The 18,618-nt window shown below is 38.6% G+C and overlaps 3 protein-coding genes across 3 annotated transcripts; 1 reads left to right on the forward strand and 2 right to left on the reverse strand.

The window, feature by feature from the left end:
- Positions 1-22: 22 nt before the first annotated feature.
- Positions 23-1,120, reverse strand: LOC105285081 (trafficking protein particle complex subunit 4). The gene is made up of 2 exons (XM_011349037.3): positions 748-1,120; positions 23-611 (listed from the first exon to the last, which is right to left on the reverse strand). Exons 1-2 carry the CDS (start codon positions 920-922, stop codon positions 133-135), a joined length of 654 nt encoding a protein of 217 aa, XP_011347339.1. The 5' UTR covers positions 923-1,120; the 3' UTR covers positions 23-132.
- A 59-nt stretch (positions 1,121-1,179) lies between these two features.
- On the forward strand, positions 1,180-2,008 carry LOC105285082 (gem-associated protein 6). The gene is made up of 2 exons (XM_011349038.3): positions 1,180-1,521; positions 1,660-2,008. Exons 1-2 carry the CDS (start codon positions 1,364-1,366, stop codon positions 2,003-2,005), a joined length of 504 nt encoding a protein of 167 aa, XP_011347340.1. The 5' UTR covers positions 1,180-1,363; the 3' UTR covers positions 2,006-2,008.
- A 150-nt stretch (positions 2,009-2,158) lies between these two features.
- LOC105285076 (serine palmitoyltransferase 2) lies at positions 2,159-15,892 on the reverse strand. Its single transcript, XM_011349031.3, has 10 exons — positions 15,502-15,892; positions 10,284-10,466; positions 10,011-10,165; positions 9,788-9,933; positions 7,489-7,707; positions 7,215-7,378; positions 6,965-7,126; positions 6,635-6,897; positions 5,192-5,321; positions 2,159-5,133 (listed from the first exon to the last, which is right to left on the reverse strand). Exons 1-10 carry the CDS (start codon positions 15,676-15,678, stop codon positions 5,026-5,028), a joined length of 1,707 nt encoding a protein of 568 aa, XP_011347333.1. The 5' UTR covers positions 15,679-15,892; the 3' UTR covers positions 2,159-5,025.
- Between the last annotated feature and the right edge of the window lie 2,726 nt (positions 15,893-18,618).

Consider the following 18,618-nt stretch of genomic DNA (forward strand, 5'->3'; position numbering starts at 1 on the left):
AATAAATGTTATTACAATCAAGTTTCTCTTGTTTTTTTGGAGTTCACGTTACTTGATCCAACATTTTATAACATTATCTTTCCGACATAAATATCAAGCTTTAGACAACAGCCTTAGGTTACACATAACGGCCTAAACGTTGCTTATTCCCGATTTTTCAACCGTTTCTAGTAATGCTTGTAGATTAGTTTCGAATAGTTCACACCGAATGGGCATTTCCAACGCATAAAATGGATTCTTTAGTGCATAGTCCGCGTACAAGTCGTACACTCTCTTCAACAAGATTTCCATGCCTGGCTGCGACGGTTCCGCTACTATCATGAACTTAATACCCGTTAGCGTCTGGAAGCAGTATAAACGGAATGTGTCCGCTTCGAGGACCTCAATGCCGGAGCTTCGTGGTTCCGGACTTAGTTGGCTCGCGATAGCAAACAGCGGGTAGAACATTGAAGCTAGAAATATCTTCTCGTTCGTTGTCATCTTCGCCCGACCGAACTTTAACGTTACCGGGAAACTTTCCGGTTGCTCCAGCATCTCCAAAACGTCTCTTCCATCTTCGAGCTCGCGTCCATTGATCGCAGTTCCGTTTACTGTCGTCAATACGTGACCCACTGAAAATATTTGGCGCAATCCTCTTAGTAATCATGTACTAAAATGACATCACAAATGATTTTCCAATTTTAGTATCCAATCAACAAAGCAGAGCTCGGAATTTATCTATCTTAACTGAATCACACACATCCTTACCATTTATCCCATCTCTTTGTCCAAAGGCTACCGTCACCTTTTTGTTCTCGTAATTTAGTTTAATATCTAGTGGATAATTAAAAGACTTCTCCACTTCAATTTTCGGGACATTGTGATCATGATTGAAAATCAAGCCACCGGACTTTGACACAATGTAAACACCATATATCACCATTCTCGCAAACTTTATAGGTTAGGTGCACTCATTAAATTGGTTATATAGTTTTATCACACACAGATGGATTCAATTACGGTTCTGCTGCGCTACGATGAACGAAGTTAATTTCTTAGAAAGATCTTTACATAGCAGTTTATCGGTCACAAAATTTGTTCGTTCCACTCGCACTTTCTGTATTTCTGCACCGAGTGAAACAGTCACCTGTTCGTGATTGAAGGTGACGTCACGAGTCAATGGAGCGCGTTGCACTCGTGACAGTTTTGATGCTCGAGTCGATACGTACATACCATCTTTGAATAAATAGCGTTAATGTTTTATATCACTTGACAGCTGATTAGAAATTTTTATTCTTCTAATACAACTCATTGATGGATTAGTATTAGTCAATTTTTACAATCGATTTAACAGTGCATTGTCGACTCTTGTTTACTAGTTTCAATGAGTGAACAAACAGAAGACACGAATTTTTCTCATAAAATTTATAAAAATGATCCGACGTTATTTATTAGTTACGTCGAAAAGGAAGTTAAGATAACGATGAAAGATGGAAATGTCCAGTGCGGAGTCATTTACACAATCGATCCAGTGTCAGAAAGGTTAGGAGCCTAATTAATTTCATTGACTTTTATATCGATTAAACAAGTAGTTGTAAAACAATTCTACGACATGAAACATCCTGTTAAAATCAGGATTTTGATTTGTTTAATTATAAATAACGATATATTATTTTGCAGCATTGTGCTTCTACAGTCGGGCGAATCCACACAATATAAATTGAAAATAATATCTGGTCATGCCATCGAGAATATCGAAGTCACGTCGGAAGCGAAAACCGATGTGCCGGAATTGTTTTTACCCGTAAACACGAAGCTTTCGTTGACGGCGATGACTAAAAGGAAGAATATAGTTATGCAGTTATTGCTGGACAATCGATTTCCAGTTAGAGAGGAAGGCGATGCCTTGGTGATTGAAAACATCATGTCGATAGATCCTCCGTATTATCCTGAAAATTGTGCATGTACTAACAGTATTATTCTTAGTAGAATACAGAATATTTTGACGCGTGCAAGCGTCGAATAAACTGAAATATCTAGTTTATATATTAATATAAATATATATAAACTAATAAGTTTATATATTAATATAAATATATATATAAACTAATAAATTTATATATTAAATCTCTGCATATGTATACAATGAAGAGAATATTTTAATAAAAACTCAGTCACGTCTGTAATAATAATATATTTTGCATAATTAATATATATTTAAAAGCATTAGCGCGGGCGTGCGCGCATGTTGCTAATTACAAAAATAGCCTTCGTTAGGAACGTATGTGCTTTGAAACCGAGGAATATTCAAGACCGGGCAACTTGATACAGTTCTTAAGTAGATATGTCTTACTCGTCATTCAGCAAACGCTCTGACATTAAGCTTAGTTTATAAGCTCTTTTCTCTTTTCGATTTGCTAATATCAAATAGATTCTCACGTCGCAAGACGATATTTTCTTTGCTATGCAGTGCTAATGTATTGTACCTCAACTTCGAGAAGGTAGACTCGGCTCATGGCGACTGATCTGTACGTACACGTGATATTCCTTACACTCTCACGTACGTACACATCTACATATACAAAGTAAAGCGAAGATTGCAGATAATCCGACAAAAATAGACGATTACAGTCGATACTTCTCGAAAGCGCGGCTTTGGAACAGCTGCGCTTCGTGATACAGTTGCGGAAAGTGTAAGAAAACGCAATACACGGAAAAACGTACAACGTACTTTATGCCACTAAGGCAGCCTCATTCGGCGAAAAGTTCGATACAGAATACGTTGACACGAAATCTTAAATTATCCAATTGAAGAGTGAAAATGATATATCCGATGCGCAATATACACTCAAGTCTTTTAAAACATGTGCACTGTTTAAAACTTCTGGCCCCTTATTTTGCAGCCGCATCGGAAAATGCTATTTTTAGAGCAATACTGATTTCTGTCGATGTGACTGGCCTTCCTGGATTAAAAGGATGAACCTTTCCTCTATTTTTTTTTAATTCTCTCGTGCTACTAAATATGTTAAAAGTTATCACGTTAGGCGATTTTCAATCTTTAATCTACTAAATATGTAAAGAGATCAAGATCACGTTCCATGCTGCAGTATAGCTATATAAATATGGAAAATTTTATATAAATATTGAACAAACGCTACTTATAAGCATCTATTTCTGTATTCTGTTCTGTATCTATTCTGCACTTGCAAATAGGAAATAGCATCTCTCTGAAACTTACAATATATTCAAGTATTATTAAAAGCTGATAGACTCGTAATACAAGCGATAATACAATATTCTTCTTATAAATCTTTCTTCAGAAATTCGCATGCGAATATTCATGTATCCGATGCATAAGCACTTAGATTAATGCCAACATTTACTGCATTAATGCATTAGTTCGATATTTCCAGACAGGCCAATTTGCATGTTTAATTAGTGCTGCGATATCGAAACTTGGTTTCGATTTTACTCATGGAGAGATACAAATGAAAATAATCACCGTAGTTCTGCATAGGTGGAAAATATTACATAAAATTTTAGGATATCCGTTTTGTTTTCGATTTGTTGGCATTGACGTTGGTATGATATGATAATAAGTAGCTTTTGGAATATTTCCAAGACAATTCCGACGATTGAACAATTCGAACAGTTCAAGCTTCAAGCTTTGTATGACCCAAGTATTTGTTGGTTTTGATGTCTCAATACCTTTCTGTTACAAACACAATACGGTACGATTCTTAAGGATATTTTACGATATTGTAATATTGTTTGATCAGTCATATATGTGCCTTCATAAATACAGTAGTAGGAGATCATAATTGGTGTGGCAGTACGCTTTAATAAAATGAAAGTGAGGTTCAACTATTGTCGAATGTTTGCTGCGACAATTTGAGATGCTCTCTATTATTCTATTTTACTAAGCGTCGTGTTACGTGTTAGCTTACGTATTGTCTCACACGTTTCAAGTTTGTGCACCAAAGAAAATATACGTTTCTTACAAGTACCAAGATTTTAAGAAGCTGTTTCAAACGTCAAGCATGTAAACCTTAAACATAAAAATAATGTGCGATTTATTTAAATATGATACCTAAAAAATACCTGTCTAACAACTTTCCGGAATGCTGCATTTCGTACGAATGAACAATTCTTAGAAACTTGTCTGCTTATCATCAACTAATGCCCTTACAATTTTACATAAAGAAAATATTACACATCAATTGCAAATATAAAAAATTACAGTTGCTCGTAAAAGCTTCTTTCGAGACCAAAGCAATTATTGTGAATCGAAACCGATGTGTGCATTAAATTGCGAGGAATGTAACGAATAACACGTAAAAAACTGGTTTCCCGTAGAAAAATATTCCTTTTCACAATATAATGAGATATCAATATTTTGTGAATATTCATGAAACGGGATTACGCCGTACACCAGATTCGGGCTTTGCTTTGGTAGATATATATTCCTGCCTGTCAACCATCTTTACACAGAGCATGGCGTAAATAAAATGAAGTAACATTAACTTGAGCGAGGCCAACAAGCGATTCTACATACGATGTGACCTATACAACGTTTGCAGAGGCAGCCAAGGTAGCAAAAACGACAAGCTGCTATTCGCGATATCCGTAATCCCTAATGTACATATCTGATTTAACACGATTTTAGAATTGAACTTTTTTCTGCTTATTTTAAAAAACTGTCAAATGACAAAATTAGCAGTATGTACAATATAATTTGTTGATATAGACCGATTTGATATCGATTTTACCGGTTTGTCCAGCCGCTAAAACCATAACGGATCATCACAATTGTACCACGGATGTACTACACGAGCACCGATACACCCGTGTATCCTTGTCCGTGGTCCTGGTTAGAAAAGCACGAGCCTATTGTTGCAATAACAGTAATGTGTAGCTCTCTCTCGTAATCTACGAATCGTATTGTATCTACATATATTTTGTGGCATTTAAAGCTCTTGGCTATTTCGGCATTCCTTATAGAAAAAACACTGCCTAGTCATTCATCAATATATTTTATGAGGTAGATTATTCCGTTTCGCTGTCAGAATAATATTCTATTTTTGCAGGATCACGCGGTTTTCTAGAATACCTTAATCCTAACGTATCAGCAATGTCCTCGATATGTGATAGTACCTGAAACGTAATTATCATTAAAGTAATGAATATTTCTTACTTGCTAAGTGGTACTTACATAGTCCAGCTGTTCCTTCGTATGCGCAGCGGAAAGGCAAAACCGAATTCTTCCTTCCATTAACGGCGTCGCTGGAAATCCAACGCCGACAGTTGCGATCTTGCGTTTTGTCAGGGTACGGATCACTGCACTGTTGAACATGGTAAGATCGTAAATTTAAGTGCTTTATATAAAGATATATATATTGGTATTAGATATTCCTATTAATTATACAGGGTGTCCCGGGTTTTAACCGACAAACTGCGGGAGCATATTCTACTAGTGGAAATAAGAAAAAATTCTTATATCGAGTTTGCTTAGAAATGCTTTATTACAAAGTTATAAACCAATATTGAAAAGAAATATTGAGATAAATAACAACGGATTTTTTCACAAAAATAAAAATTATCTACGCAATGATTTAGTGACGCATTTCAAAATGTTGTCCTTGCGCATCGATACAAGCTAGACATCGACGTAGTACAGAATTTGTTACGGTACGACATTCCTGAAAATTTTGTTGCATCTCAGTAACTGAATTAGTAATTCGTTGCTTTAAATCTTCAAGCGAGATTACTTCTGTACTGTAAACTTTATTTTTTAAAGTTGCCCATAAATAAAAATCAAGAGGCGTTAAATCGGGCGATCTTGGAGGCCAGAAAACCGGTCCTCCTCGACCAATCCACCTATGAGCGTAATGTTCATCTAACCAGTTTCTAACTTGTCTAGCATAGTGCGATGGACAACCGTCTAACTGTATCCAGCTGTTTTGGCGAAGATTTAAGATTCTTTCCGAGCGTCGTCGGTGTCTTAGAGCTGAACGAACATCATCATATTCATTCATAGGTCGAAATGAACCCAAATTACGTAATTGCAAATGGGTATTACTAAACACAGAACTATCTGGTACTCTCCTGTTAGGAAATCTACGTTGATACTCTCGTACGGCAGCTCGTGCATTTCCGTCACAGAATCCGTACACGAAATGAATATCAGTGTGTTCCTCATTTGAAAACACTTTTGGCATTCTGATAGTAATTGCTAGTTGACACGACGATTGAAATCTAACAGCTACTGTTGTGAAAGTAACAATCATACTGAATCGTTTCAACATAGTGAACATGAATACATGTGAATACACGTAACATAAACATCTTGGACCTTCCAAATTCTACACTATGTTCCGTTGTTACTTATCTCATATTTCTTTTCAATATTGGTTTATAACTTTGTAATAAAGCATTTCTAAGCAAACTCGATATAAGAATTTTTTCTTATTTCCACTAGTAGAATATGCTCCCGCAGTTTGTCGGTTAAAACCCGGGACACCCTGTATATAAATAAAATTATACAATCAGTGGATTGCTCTTTGAATTGAAGTGCATTGTCATGTAAATTAGGATTTAGGAGACGGCAAGCCCAAAACTCAAGTTTTAAGAATGACCCACCTTTGCCTGCACTTACCCGATCTTAGAGAATAGGTACACCAGCATAGGCACAACAGGCGAATCTTCGTTACCGTAGATTATAACTCCGATTTGATTCAATCTGCGTCTAAAGTATCTCGTGTTTCTAGCTAACTGCTCAATACGTTTTTTGCCGACGTCGGTGCCGTCTTCGCCCATGATGGTTCGCATCGCCGTGATAATTTGCTGCGTAACTGGCGGCGACATCGATAACGCGTACGTATGTGCGTGACCGTATATCCTTATATGATTAATCAACGTCTGAAACAGCCTATTAATTAATGATTCACAGGCATTAGATGTCGATGCTGAAATCACCGTTGATTACCTTCGTTCCAGCTATGTATCCACCTGCCGAGCCAAAGCTTTTCGTGAACGTTCCCATGAGTACATCGATCTCGTGCGGATCAATGCCGTAATAGTCGCAAACTCCTCTCCCGTTTGTCCCCATGGCACCTATGCTGTGCGCTTCATCCACGTAAAGATAAGCCTGTTCGACAATATGAGGAATTTTATTACAGCGTAACCAGAGGTCAAGTAGCAATTAATAATCGATATCGTTCGATTATTATACGAACTTTGTATTTCTTTTTCAATTCTATCATCTCAGGTAGATGAACAATCGAGCCTTCCATAGAGTAAATACCCTCGACAACGATAACTATCTTCCTCCAAGGTTCGCCAGTCTTCGGCTGCCCAAAAACAATGGCCTTTTTCAAACATTCCTCCAAGTGTTTCACACCTATGATAAACCGTGACTGTTTTATAACAACAGACAGACCTATGTGCACTATGAAGACTATGTTGCGTAACTAATATTTGCACTGGATTGCACAACTATTATTTGCATACTATTATGACTGAAGACCCGGATCACTGCGCCAGATAATCGTAATCCGAGAATGAGCGAGGCATGATTTTTCTCATCACTGAGAACCAGACAACCTTGACTGACCAAGGACGGTAGGTTTAAGGAATTCGTCGCAAATCCCATTCCGAATACTATTGCGTCCTCTACTCCCAAAAACTTTGCAGTCAATTTTTCCAATTCTTCGTGTATCGGCATCGTCCCTTGATAAAAACGACTCTTTCGATTTCTTTTCTCATATATACAGGGTGAGGCACCTAAAACAGGCCACCTGAATATCTCGGCTGTTGTTGGTGATAGAAAAACATGTGTCAGACCAAACTTGCATGGTTTCGAGGGACACATAATTTGGTCTAAATACTTTTTTATTAGGTGGACGCGTAGAGGTTATATGAAGGTCAACTTCGTTTTTTTAAATGGTATGTTTTTTTACGTACCATCTAGTAGAGCGTTTGAAGATGCGCACATTGATCTACGGATCAAAATCATTCAAGGTCACTGAAGGCTAACACTTCTAAGTGCTAGAACTTTTTCATTTCTGAGTTTACGGTATTTTCAATAGCAGAGAACTCTAGGCAATATAAAAAATAATTATATCATCACCTCAGAACTCCTCTGAGAAGAAAAAATTTTAAACTCGAGAACTTTTTCATTTCTGAATTTACGGTATTTTCAATAGCAGAGAACTCTAGGCAATATAAAAAATAATGATATCATCACCTCAGAACTCCTCTGAGAAGAAAAAAATTTTTAACTCGAGAACTTTTTCATTTCTGAGTTTACGGTATTTTTAATAGCAGAGAACTCTAGGCAATATAAAAAATAATGATATCATCACCTCAGAACTCCTCTGAGAAGAAAAAAATTTTTAACTCGAGAACTTTTTCATTTCTGAGTTTACGGTATTTTTAATAGCAGAGAACTCTAGGCAATATAAAAAATAATGATATCATCAACTCAGAACTCCTCTGAGAAGAAAAATTTTAAACTCGAGAACTTTTTCATTTCCGAGTTTACGGTATTTTCAATAGCAGAGAACTCTAGGCAATATAAAAAATAATTATATCATCAACTCAGAACTTCGCGGAAAAAGAAAAAATTTCTAAGGGCTAGAACTTTTTCATTTCTGAGTTTACAGTATTTTTAATAGCAGAGAACTCTAGGCAATATAAAGTAAATTGGCAGTTGGCCTTCAGTGACCTTGAATGATTTTAACCCGTAGATCAATGTGCGCGTCTTCAAACGCTCTACTAGATGGTACGTAAAAAAACATATCATACCATTTAAAAAAACGAAGTTGACCTTCATATGACCTCTATGCGTCCACCTAATAAAAAACTATTTAGAACAAATTATGTGTCCCTCGAAACCATGCAAGTTTGGTCTGACACATTTTTTTCTATCACCAATAACAGCCGAGATATTCAGGTGGCCTGTTTTAGGTGCCTCACCCTGTATACAGGGTGGCCCATTTTAATTTATACAGTCGATTTTTTAAAACACTAAAAGAGATACGAAAAAATGTTTCAGACAAACATGTCACGATTTCGAGGGGGACATAAGATGATACCATTGGTTTGACCTTGAATAGTCGTTTGAAGGTCACGCGAAGATCACCTTCAATTTCTTAAATTGAAACCCCAACTTTTTATTGCAGATTCTTATTCTCCATCGAAAAGTAAGTAACTTTTGTCTGAAACATTTTTCCAAAAAATGTCATCTTATGTCCTTAAAATGATCTTCAAGATGAGTTTTGAGGACATTTTAAGGACATAAGATGACATTTTTTGGAAAAATGTTTCAGACAAAAGTTACTTACTTTTCGATGGAGAATAAGAATCTGCAATAAAAAGTTGGGGTTTCAATTTAAGAAATTGAAGGTGATCTTCGCGTGACCTTCAAACGACTATTCAAGGTCAAACCAATGGTATCAACTTATGTCCCCCTCGAAATCGTGACATGTCTGTCTGAAACATTTTTTCGTACCTCTTTTAGTTTTTTAAAAAATCGACTGTATAAATTAAAATGGGCCACCCTGTATATATTTTTTTAAACGGTTTCAGTATTTAGAGCTCTTGTATACTCTTACGGCTTTTATATTTTCATAGTCATTAGTCATTACTAATAATCTTCTACTGTTGCATAAATAGTTACAACCAAATTATAAAATGCTTCTTGAGCAGAAATTTATTTTATATTTTGTCGTGCGATATAGCGATTTTACCGATGTTTCCGATCTCTCTATCTAGAAAGAAAGATAAAAGAATCCTTCGGGTTATTTACCTAATTCAACGCGCGTACTGCAAGTAGCACAGCCGAACTTCCTGAGCATTTCGATACTCTCGTGGGCGCACTTACCAGTTGCCTCAGCAAACCCTAAATAATTGTAAGAGCCCAAGTTTATACATTCCGTTTCCGTTCCAGTAAATCTGTCAGGATTGGAAAAATTTAGAATTGTTCAATTTTATCGATATACGTCCATTCTCGTACGTAGTGTGAAGCTTACTGGAACGTCCATCCATAATCGTTAGTAACTCGATCCTTCAGCGTGACTGTTGCACCGGGAACGGAGCATATAGGTCTGTTCCAACAATCTCTGACTCTCCTGTAGACGTACCTAAGATAGAATTTCTCAAAACTTTTGTAGAGTGGTAGGTACCCCTAAAATACGTATTAACATCAAGTAGCATCTAAATTCAACAAAGAATAATCACAAACGTCGTAAATAAAATAAAATAAATAAAACTTTAGACGTAAAAGATTTGGAAGGCCGCCGTACCTTTCTATTCTTTTCAGTAGCAACTTTTGGAATAAAGAACAACTGGCTAATAAACCCGAGGAACATGAGAATGTAAAAACCAAGATGCGTGAGCGCCGCTGTAATGAACGGAACAGTTTCAAAGGACTCCTTTGATCTTCGTGGCAGTTTTTGTAATTCCGCTTTTTTTGGGCTGTGGAGAAACTGCAAATAAATTTGCATAGCTCATAATCCAACATTCCTACCAATATAGATGTGAAAGTAAAGCAACATGCAAAATAACTAACAGCTAAAAATAGGAGAATCTTAGAAAATAAATAATTGTAAGCAGTACGTAGCATCATGCGTAATCGATTAAAAAGTAATTGTAAACTATCAACGACTAAACAAGATGCGACAGTGGATGGGATGGGATATAATCTCGTAAATGGTGTTTTTATCAAAAAGTGTTACGCTAACACGATGATACGCCGCGATTACGTGGCGATTCGCGGTAAGAGGTTGTGATCTTTGTAAACTTCGCTTTTAGCCGGAATAGACGAGCTTTTAGATTGCGGCTTCTTATCAACAAGAATGCTGATGATGATGTTTTCTCCGAAATTTCGGTTAATCTTATCTCGGAAACGTTGTGAAAAAGTTTTGAAGAAGCGAATTTTATTGATCGATAACTCTCCTCCATTTGCTTCATTGATCCCCGAGAAAACACAAGGATAGAAGCATTAGATAGAGGAGAATCTCCTATTATGAGATATGCTCCTAATATGAGATAATGGGGTTTCTGTTAAACTAGTGAGCACTATCTGTTAATTCCACCATAAACTTATTACTCTTGGTGTAAAATGTATTTAGTGAAAAATTCATTGTTCGTTATTGCGTTTAGCTTTTGCAAGAAAGGTTTGTGAAATTGTGAACATGTCAAAGGAACTTAAGGTAAGTCTTTAAACCTTGTTTATTATATAATAAAGAAATGGTTGGCAATAAATTCAGTATGCAATGATAGAGTAGAATCGTAGTAACAGGAAAATACGCGATTTGTTGAATTGCTTAATTGTAGAGGTTAGATTTCATGATCGCGGAACCGCTAGGCGCGTGGCTCGTATAATGAGATATTCAGGGTACTCTTAATATGAGATAATTATTGCTCGAATATGAAGAGTATGTAGTGTAATACAAAGAAAGAAAATACTACTTAAGGTTAAAGAAAAGTTAATACGAATTTATATTACGAATTTTTGTGTATTTAATTTTTATAGAATCTGACTATGGAGGTTAGAGAAACGAGGAAGCGTCGACAGTGGGATCGTGAAGATTTGGCGAAGGCTGTGGCAGCAGTATTTTTATAAAAATATCTAATAAAGTTTTTTACTCGCAATACTGATGTATTTTGCACTTTTAACACCGATTTCTCAAGGTATCTTATATTAGGAGCACACTTTCCCGATCTTGCGTAAAACTCTTTTTTCAAATTTGTTTAATTTTCAGAAAAAATAATATTTAAATTAGATTTTTCATTTCACCAACCTAAAGCTTATTAAATTCTCTTCAAGCGAACGTATTACATTTTTAACTTCTGCCTATAGATTTCCTTACATTCAGCAAAATCGATATGGTATCTCATAATCGGGGACTTTCCTCTACATTCGGTGATATTATTACGGTACTTATACGTAATCGCGGAACCGCTAGGCGTGTAGCTCGTATGATGAGATATTCAGGGTACTCTTAATATGAGATAATTATTGCTCGAATATGAAGAGTATGTAGTGTAATACAAAGAAAGAAAATACTACTTAAGGTTAAAGAAAAGTTAATACGAATTTATATTACGAATTTCTGTGTATTTAATTTTTATAGAATCTGACTATGGAGGTTAGAGAAACGAGGAAGCGTCGACAGTGGAATCGTGAAGATTTGGCGAAGGCTGTGGCAGCAGTATTTTTATAAAAATATCTAATAAAGTTTTTTACTCGCAATACTGATGTATTTTGCACTTTTAACACCGATTTCTCAAGGTATCTTATATTAGGAGCACACTTTCCCGATCTTGCGTAAAACTCTTTTTTCAAATTTGTTTAATTTTCAGAAAAAATAATATTTAAATTAGATTTTTCATTTCACCAACCTAAAGCTTATTAAATTCTCTTCAAGCGAACGTATTACATTTTTAACTTCTGCCTATAGATTTCCTTACATTCAGCAAAATCGATATGGTATCTCATAATCGGGGACTTTCCTCTACATTCGGTGATATTATTACGGTACTTATACGTAATCGCGGAACCGCTAGGCGTGTAGCTCGTATGATGAGATATTCAGGGTACTCTTAATATGAGATAATTATTGCTCGAATATGAAGAGTATGTAGTGTAATACAAAGAAAGAAAATACTACTTAAGGTTAAAGAAAAGTTAATACGAATTTATATTACGAATTTCTGTGTATTTAATTTTTATAGAATCTGACTATGGAGGTTAGAGAAACGAGGAAGCGTCGACAGTGGAATCGTGAAGATTTGGCGAAGGCTGTGGCAGCAGTATTTTCATAAAAATATCTAATAAAGTTTTTTACTCGCAATATTGATGTATTTTGCACTTTTAACACCGATTTCTCAAGGTATCTTATATTAGGAGCACACTTTCGCGATCTTGCGTAAAGCTCTTTTTCAAATTTGTTTAATTTTCAGAAAAAATAATATTTAAATTAGATTTTTCATTTCACCAAAACCTAAAGCTTATTAAATTCTCTTCAAGCGAACGTATTACATTTTTAAATTCCGCCTATAGATTTCCTTACATTCGGCAAAATCGATATGGTATCTCATAATCGGGGACTTTCCTCTACATTCGGTGATATTATTACGGTACTTATACGTAATCGCGGAACCGCTAGGCGTGTAGCTCGTATGATGAGATATTCAGGGTACTCTTAATATGAGATAATTATTGCTCGAATATGAAGAGTATGTAGTGTAATACAAAGAAAGAAAATACTACTTAAGGTTAAAGAAAAGTTAATACGAATTTATATTACGAATTTCTGTGTATTTAATTTTTATAGAATCTGACTATGGAGGTTAGAGAAACGAGGAAGCGTCGACAGTGGAATCGTGAAGATTTGGCGAAGGCTGTGGCAGCAGTATTTTCATAAAAATATCTAATAAAGTTTTTTACTCGCAATATTGATGTATTTTGCACTTTTAACACCGATTTCTCAAGGTATCTTATATTAGGAGCACACTTTCGCGATCTTGCGTAAAGCTCTTTTTCAAATTTGTTTAATTTTCAGAAAAAATAATATTTAAATTAGATTTTTCATTTCACCAAAACCTAAAGCTTATTAAATTCTCTTCAAGCGAACGTATTACATTTTTAAATTCCGCCTATAGATTTCCTTACATTCGGCAAAATCGATATGGTATCTCATAATCGGGGACTTTCCTCTACGTATAAGGTATAGCAGGAGGTGACACGGTTTCAAGCTTCATGTTGCCGACTGGCAAATTACCGGATCTTCTGCACGGCGCGAGAGCGTGTCAGCGCATACTTCAGACGGAACGTTACTCGGTTCTCTCTTCTTCCTTTCTTCTGCTCTAGTAACTTATATTTCCTGCTTCGCGTGTTTCGCGTTTGCACCTCGATTGTCCTCGAACATCGCACATGAAACGCGGGCATTGTTTTTTTATTCACGAAGTCTACGCAAAAAGTTTCGTTTGATTCGAGGACGCGGCTTTCGAAGAAACTCTTTCGAGATTTTACGAGACAAAGATTCTATTCAAATGTCACTTGTGTACTTAATACTTTTTTTCCTTTATCACCGATCTGAAACGCGTGGCGGAATATCGAATGTACATACAGGCCGTTATCGTAATCGCGTTAAGTTGTGCGATTACGAGCGCTGATAATGCGATTTCCGCGAGCCGACTACCCATTTGCGGTTCGAAATATCTCGTGGTCGCAAACGAGCGGAAATCTCGAGGTCGCATCTTGCAGAGCGTTAAACGCGTATCTGCGACAGGTCGCGAACCACGCGCGATGGCTCACACACCCATTCGGAAGACACTGAGAGAAAAACAAAGTTATAAAGATGAATATGGTAATTACATGATGTAATCATTACAGACAAGGTTGATCGTTTTGTTCTCACATCGATATACGAAACGGAACAATTTCGAGTGAAGTTGTTCCGTTGTCGATCTTTCGAAGAAATCTTAATCGTTTTCGTGAAGTTGGTTTTAACCCTAATCCACGTGATTTAACCCTAGATAGATCGGTAACGTGCGCGAAAATCGTACGTCCAACTTTTCGCTAGGCCTAGAGCACGAAGTTTACGACAGTCGACGCGCGTTGAGCCGTCGATACGTCTGCTACGCGGCTGACAATGCAGCAAAATGCATTAAAACGCCAACTATACTCGTCCTCCAATCGCAGCGAACGTTACATGAACTTAAGTGGCAATAATGCGCTTTCCGCATACCAAAAAATTGAATGTCAATTGACGCTCAATCTTCTGGTTTCTTCTGTCGTCCTATAGACTGAGTGCAAGTGTAAAAGATACGATGTAAGACTCTTTGAAGCTGGGAAATGGTTGTAAATTCGATTTTCAAACTTTGATACAACTAGAAATTTGACGGACAGTCTGAATAAAAAGTACGTTGAACCGTTTCAATAAAGTTTTCATAATTTCCCGAAAAGCAGAAATTATTCCGAAACAATTTAATATCACGTGCTGTTCCGTTCGTAATCTTGGCGAATGTACACCTCACCCCAATCTAACTGGCGAGTTCAATCTTGACGTGTCAAGAGCATCAATTTCGAGAAAGTTGAGTCATCTACCTCTATCTGTTTCGTGTTTTCATTATCTATGATGTCCAAAGATAGTAATATGCGCTGGTCAGGTTGCCGGCTGACCGCGATGCGAAATCGGTTTCCTTTCAAGTATCACCGTAAAGAAGACAGTTAGAAACGCGCCATTCAAAGAAGGGAAACCGGTAAGCCGCATGATTCGCCGTATCAAATAACGGTGTGTACACGCGCATGTGATTCGCGAGTGAACGAAAGAACCAAAGAAAGAAACAGAAAAGGAGAAGGGTGGGAGAGGATGCGACGCGACTGGACGCGAAGAACGCGTGACAAAGCGAGTGCAGGAAAAAAGGAATTTACCACACAATCGAGACAATCGAGGGCGAAGGGCAGGTAACGGCGGGTTCGCGCCGATTTGCATCGCGCTGGAGGTCACTTACGTGAGCGTGGCCGTTGCTCGCCAGTGTGTAACCATTCATCTTGCCGGCGTTTTCGCCGTTGCAAGAGGAGGTTAAACCGTTAAGCTGCACCGACGACGGCATCGTCGGCGTCGTCTCCTCGGTGTTGGCCGTTTTCTCGTCGCGCGTGCTGGTAACGCGTAACCTCGTGGTCGCCATCGTCCACGCGTTCGGCCGTCCGAATTACCGAACCGAACCGATCCGATCTCACTGACGACGAGCGTTCGCGTTCGCGATTCGAATCGAGTCCCACGAGAGACGACGAGTGGTCGACGTCACGACGCGCCGCGATACTCTCGTGGCCCGCTACCACTCACCAGTCTCACCACCACTCGCGCTCTATTCGCTACTCGTACCGCACCACCGCCGCACGTCCGGTAATTCGTGCGACCAATTGGCGCCTGCGCGCGCCGCGCCGCGCTATAAACCGTCGCCGTGCCGCTTCGCGCCGCTTCGCACGGACGCGGGCGGCAGGCCGCTGCGCAGCGCGCCTCCTCCGCCCTCCGTCCTCCGCGGGCTCCGCGTGCTCCTCTGCCGCTCGATACAGTCCCATTGAAAACAGGTCACACGCTTAAACTTTACCTTGTGTTTATCATCTTTTGCCTCTTTTTTTTTTCTATATGCCATGTGTGATTGTGGAATAAATAACGCGTGGTCATACACTCATTACACTGTTTGCACCTGGCAAACTTTATATTCGTGCAGGAGCGAGGGTAAACATAAAAAACCCGTCCAAAGCATGAGAAAATAGTAAATAAAACCATCGGCTAACTTCTCGTGATATATGTTTGATAATACAAATATTTGAAATGATAAGAATCGAAAGGCACGATCTGTTTCGATCGGTTGTGTACTTATTACGAGATTCATGATGTCGGCGTGATGCTCCAGCTCCGAAATTCCGATGTGAAAATCCGTTACCGATCGGCAAGAATTAATCAGCCGATCAACCGAGATAAATCTGTTTCGATCTGTTGTGTACTTATTACGAGATTCATGATGTCGGCGTGATGCCCCGGCTCCGAAATTCCGATGTGAAAATCCATTACCGATCGGCAAAAATTAATCAGCCGATCAACCGAGATAAATCTGTTTCGATCTGTTGTGTACTTATTACGAGATTCATGATGTCGGCGTGATGCCCCGGCTCCGAAATTCCGATGTGAAAATCCGTTACCGATCGGCAAGAATTAATCAGCCGATCAACCGAGATAAATCTGTTTCGATCGGTTGTGTACTTATTATGAGATTCATGATGTCGGCGTGATGCTCCAGCTCCGAAATTCCGATGTGAAAATCCGTTACCGATCGGCAAGAATTAATCAGCCGATCAACCGAGATAAATCTGTTTCGATCTGTTGTGTACTTATTACGAGATTCATGATGTCGGCGTGATGCCCCGGCTCCGAAATTCCGATGTGAAAATCCGTTACCGATCGGCAAGAATTAATCAGCCGATCAACCGAGATAAATCTGTTTCGATCGGTTGTGTACTTATTACGAGATTCATAATGTCGGCGTGATGCCCCGGCTCCGAAATTCCAATGTGGAAATCCGGTCCCGATCGGCAAGAATTAATCAGCCGATCAACCGAGATAAATCTGTTTCGATCGGTTGTGTACTTATTACGAGATTCATGATGTCGGCGTGATGCCCCGGCTCCGAAATTCCGATGTGAAAATCCGTTACCGATCGGCAAGAATTAATCAGCCGATCAACCGAGATAAATCTGTTTCGATCTGTTGTGTACTTATTACGAGATTCATGATGTCGGCGTGATGCCCCAGCTCCGAAATTCCGATGTGAAAATCCGTTACCGATCGGCAAGAATTAATCAGCCGATCAACCGAGATAAATCTGTTTCGATCTGTTGTGTACTTATTACGAGATTCATGATGTCGGCGTGATACCCCGGCTCCGAAATTCCGATATGGAAATAAGTTACCGATCGGCAAGAATTAATCAGCCGATCAACCGAGATAAATCTGTTTCGATCGGTTGTGTACTTATTACGAGATTCATGATGTCGGCGTGATGCCCCGGCTCCGAAATTCCGATGTGAAAATCCGTTACCGATCGGCAAGAATTAATCAGCCGATCAACCGAGATAAATCTGTTTCGATCTGTTGTGTACTTATTACGAGATTCATGATGTCGGCGTGATGCCCCGGCTCCGAAATTCCGATGTGAAAATCCGTTACCGATCGGCAAGAATTAATCAGCCGATCAACCGAGATAAATCTGTTTCGATCGGTTGTGTACTTATTATGAGATTCATAATGTCGGCGTGATGCCCCGGCTCCGAAATTCCAATGTGGAAATCCGGTCCCGATCGGCAAGAATTAATCAGCCGATCAACCGAGATAAATCTGTTTCGATCTGTTGTGTACTTATTACGAGATTCATGATGTCGGCGTGATGCCCCGGCTCCGAAATTCCGATGTGAAAATCCGTTACCGATCGGCAAGAATTAATCAGCCGATCAACCGAGATAAATCTGTTTCGATCGGTTGTGTACTTATTACGAGATTCATAATGTCGGCGTGATGCCCCGGCTCCGAAATTCCAATGTGGAAATCCGGTCCCGATCGGCAAGAATTAATCAGCCGATCAACCGAGATAAATCTGTTTCGATCGGTTGTGTACTTATTACGAGATTCATGATGTCGGCGTGATGCCCCGGCTCCGAAATTCCGATGTGAAAATCCGTTACCGATCGGCAAGAATTAATCAGCCGATCAACCGAGATAAATCTGTTTCGATCTGTTGTGTACTTATTACGAGATTCATGATGTCGGCGTGATGCCCCAGCTCCGAAATTCCGATGTGAAAATCCGTTACCGATCGGCAAGAATTAATCAGCCGATCAACCGAGATAAATCTGTTTCGATCTGTTGTGTACTTATTACGAGATTCATGATGTCGGCGTGATACCCCGGCTCCGAAATTCCGATATGGAAATAAGTTACCGATCGGCAAGAATTAATCAGCCGATCAACCGAGATAAATCTGTTTCGATCGGTTGTGTACTTATTACGAGATTCATGATGTCGGCGTGATGCCCCGGCTCCGAAATTCCGATGTGAAAATCCGTTACCG

Source organism: Ooceraea biroi, chromosome 12 (genome assembly GCF_003672135.1).
Source record: "Ooceraea biroi isolate clonal line C1 chromosome 12, Obir_v5.4, whole genome shotgun sequence".
Taxonomy (NCBI): Eukaryota; Metazoa; Arthropoda; class Insecta; order Hymenoptera; family Formicidae; genus Ooceraea; species Ooceraea biroi.

Bases quoted from the DNA above. Each gene is read 5' to 3' on its own strand.
- LOC105285082 (XM_011349038.3), top strand. From the start codon at position 1,364: ATGAGTGAACAAACAGAAGACACGAATTTTTCTCATAAAATTTATAAA. The intron at 1,522-1,659 runs GTTAGGAGCCTA...ATTATTTTGCAG, and splicing joins ATCGATCCAGTGTCAGAAAG to CATTGTGCTTCTACAGTCGG.
- LOC105285076 (XM_011349031.3), bottom strand. From the start codon at position 15,678: ATGGCGACCACGAGGTTACGCGTTACCAGCACGCGCGACGAGAAAACG. The intron at 10,467-15,501 runs GTAAGTGACCTC...ATTTATTTGCAG, and splicing joins CGAGCAACGGCCACGCTCAC to TTTCTCCACAGCCCAAAAAA. The intron at 10,166-10,283 runs GTACGGCGGCCT...TACGTATTTTAG, and splicing joins CTACTGAAAAGAATAGAAAG to GGGTACCTACCACTCTACAA.
- LOC105285081 (XM_011349037.3), bottom strand. From the start codon at position 922: ATGGTGATATATGGTGTTTACATTGTGTCAAAGTCCGGTGGCTTGATT. The intron at 612-747 runs GTAAGGATGTGT...AAATATTTTCAG, and splicing joins ACAAAGAGATGGGATAAATG to TGGGTCACGTATTGACGACA.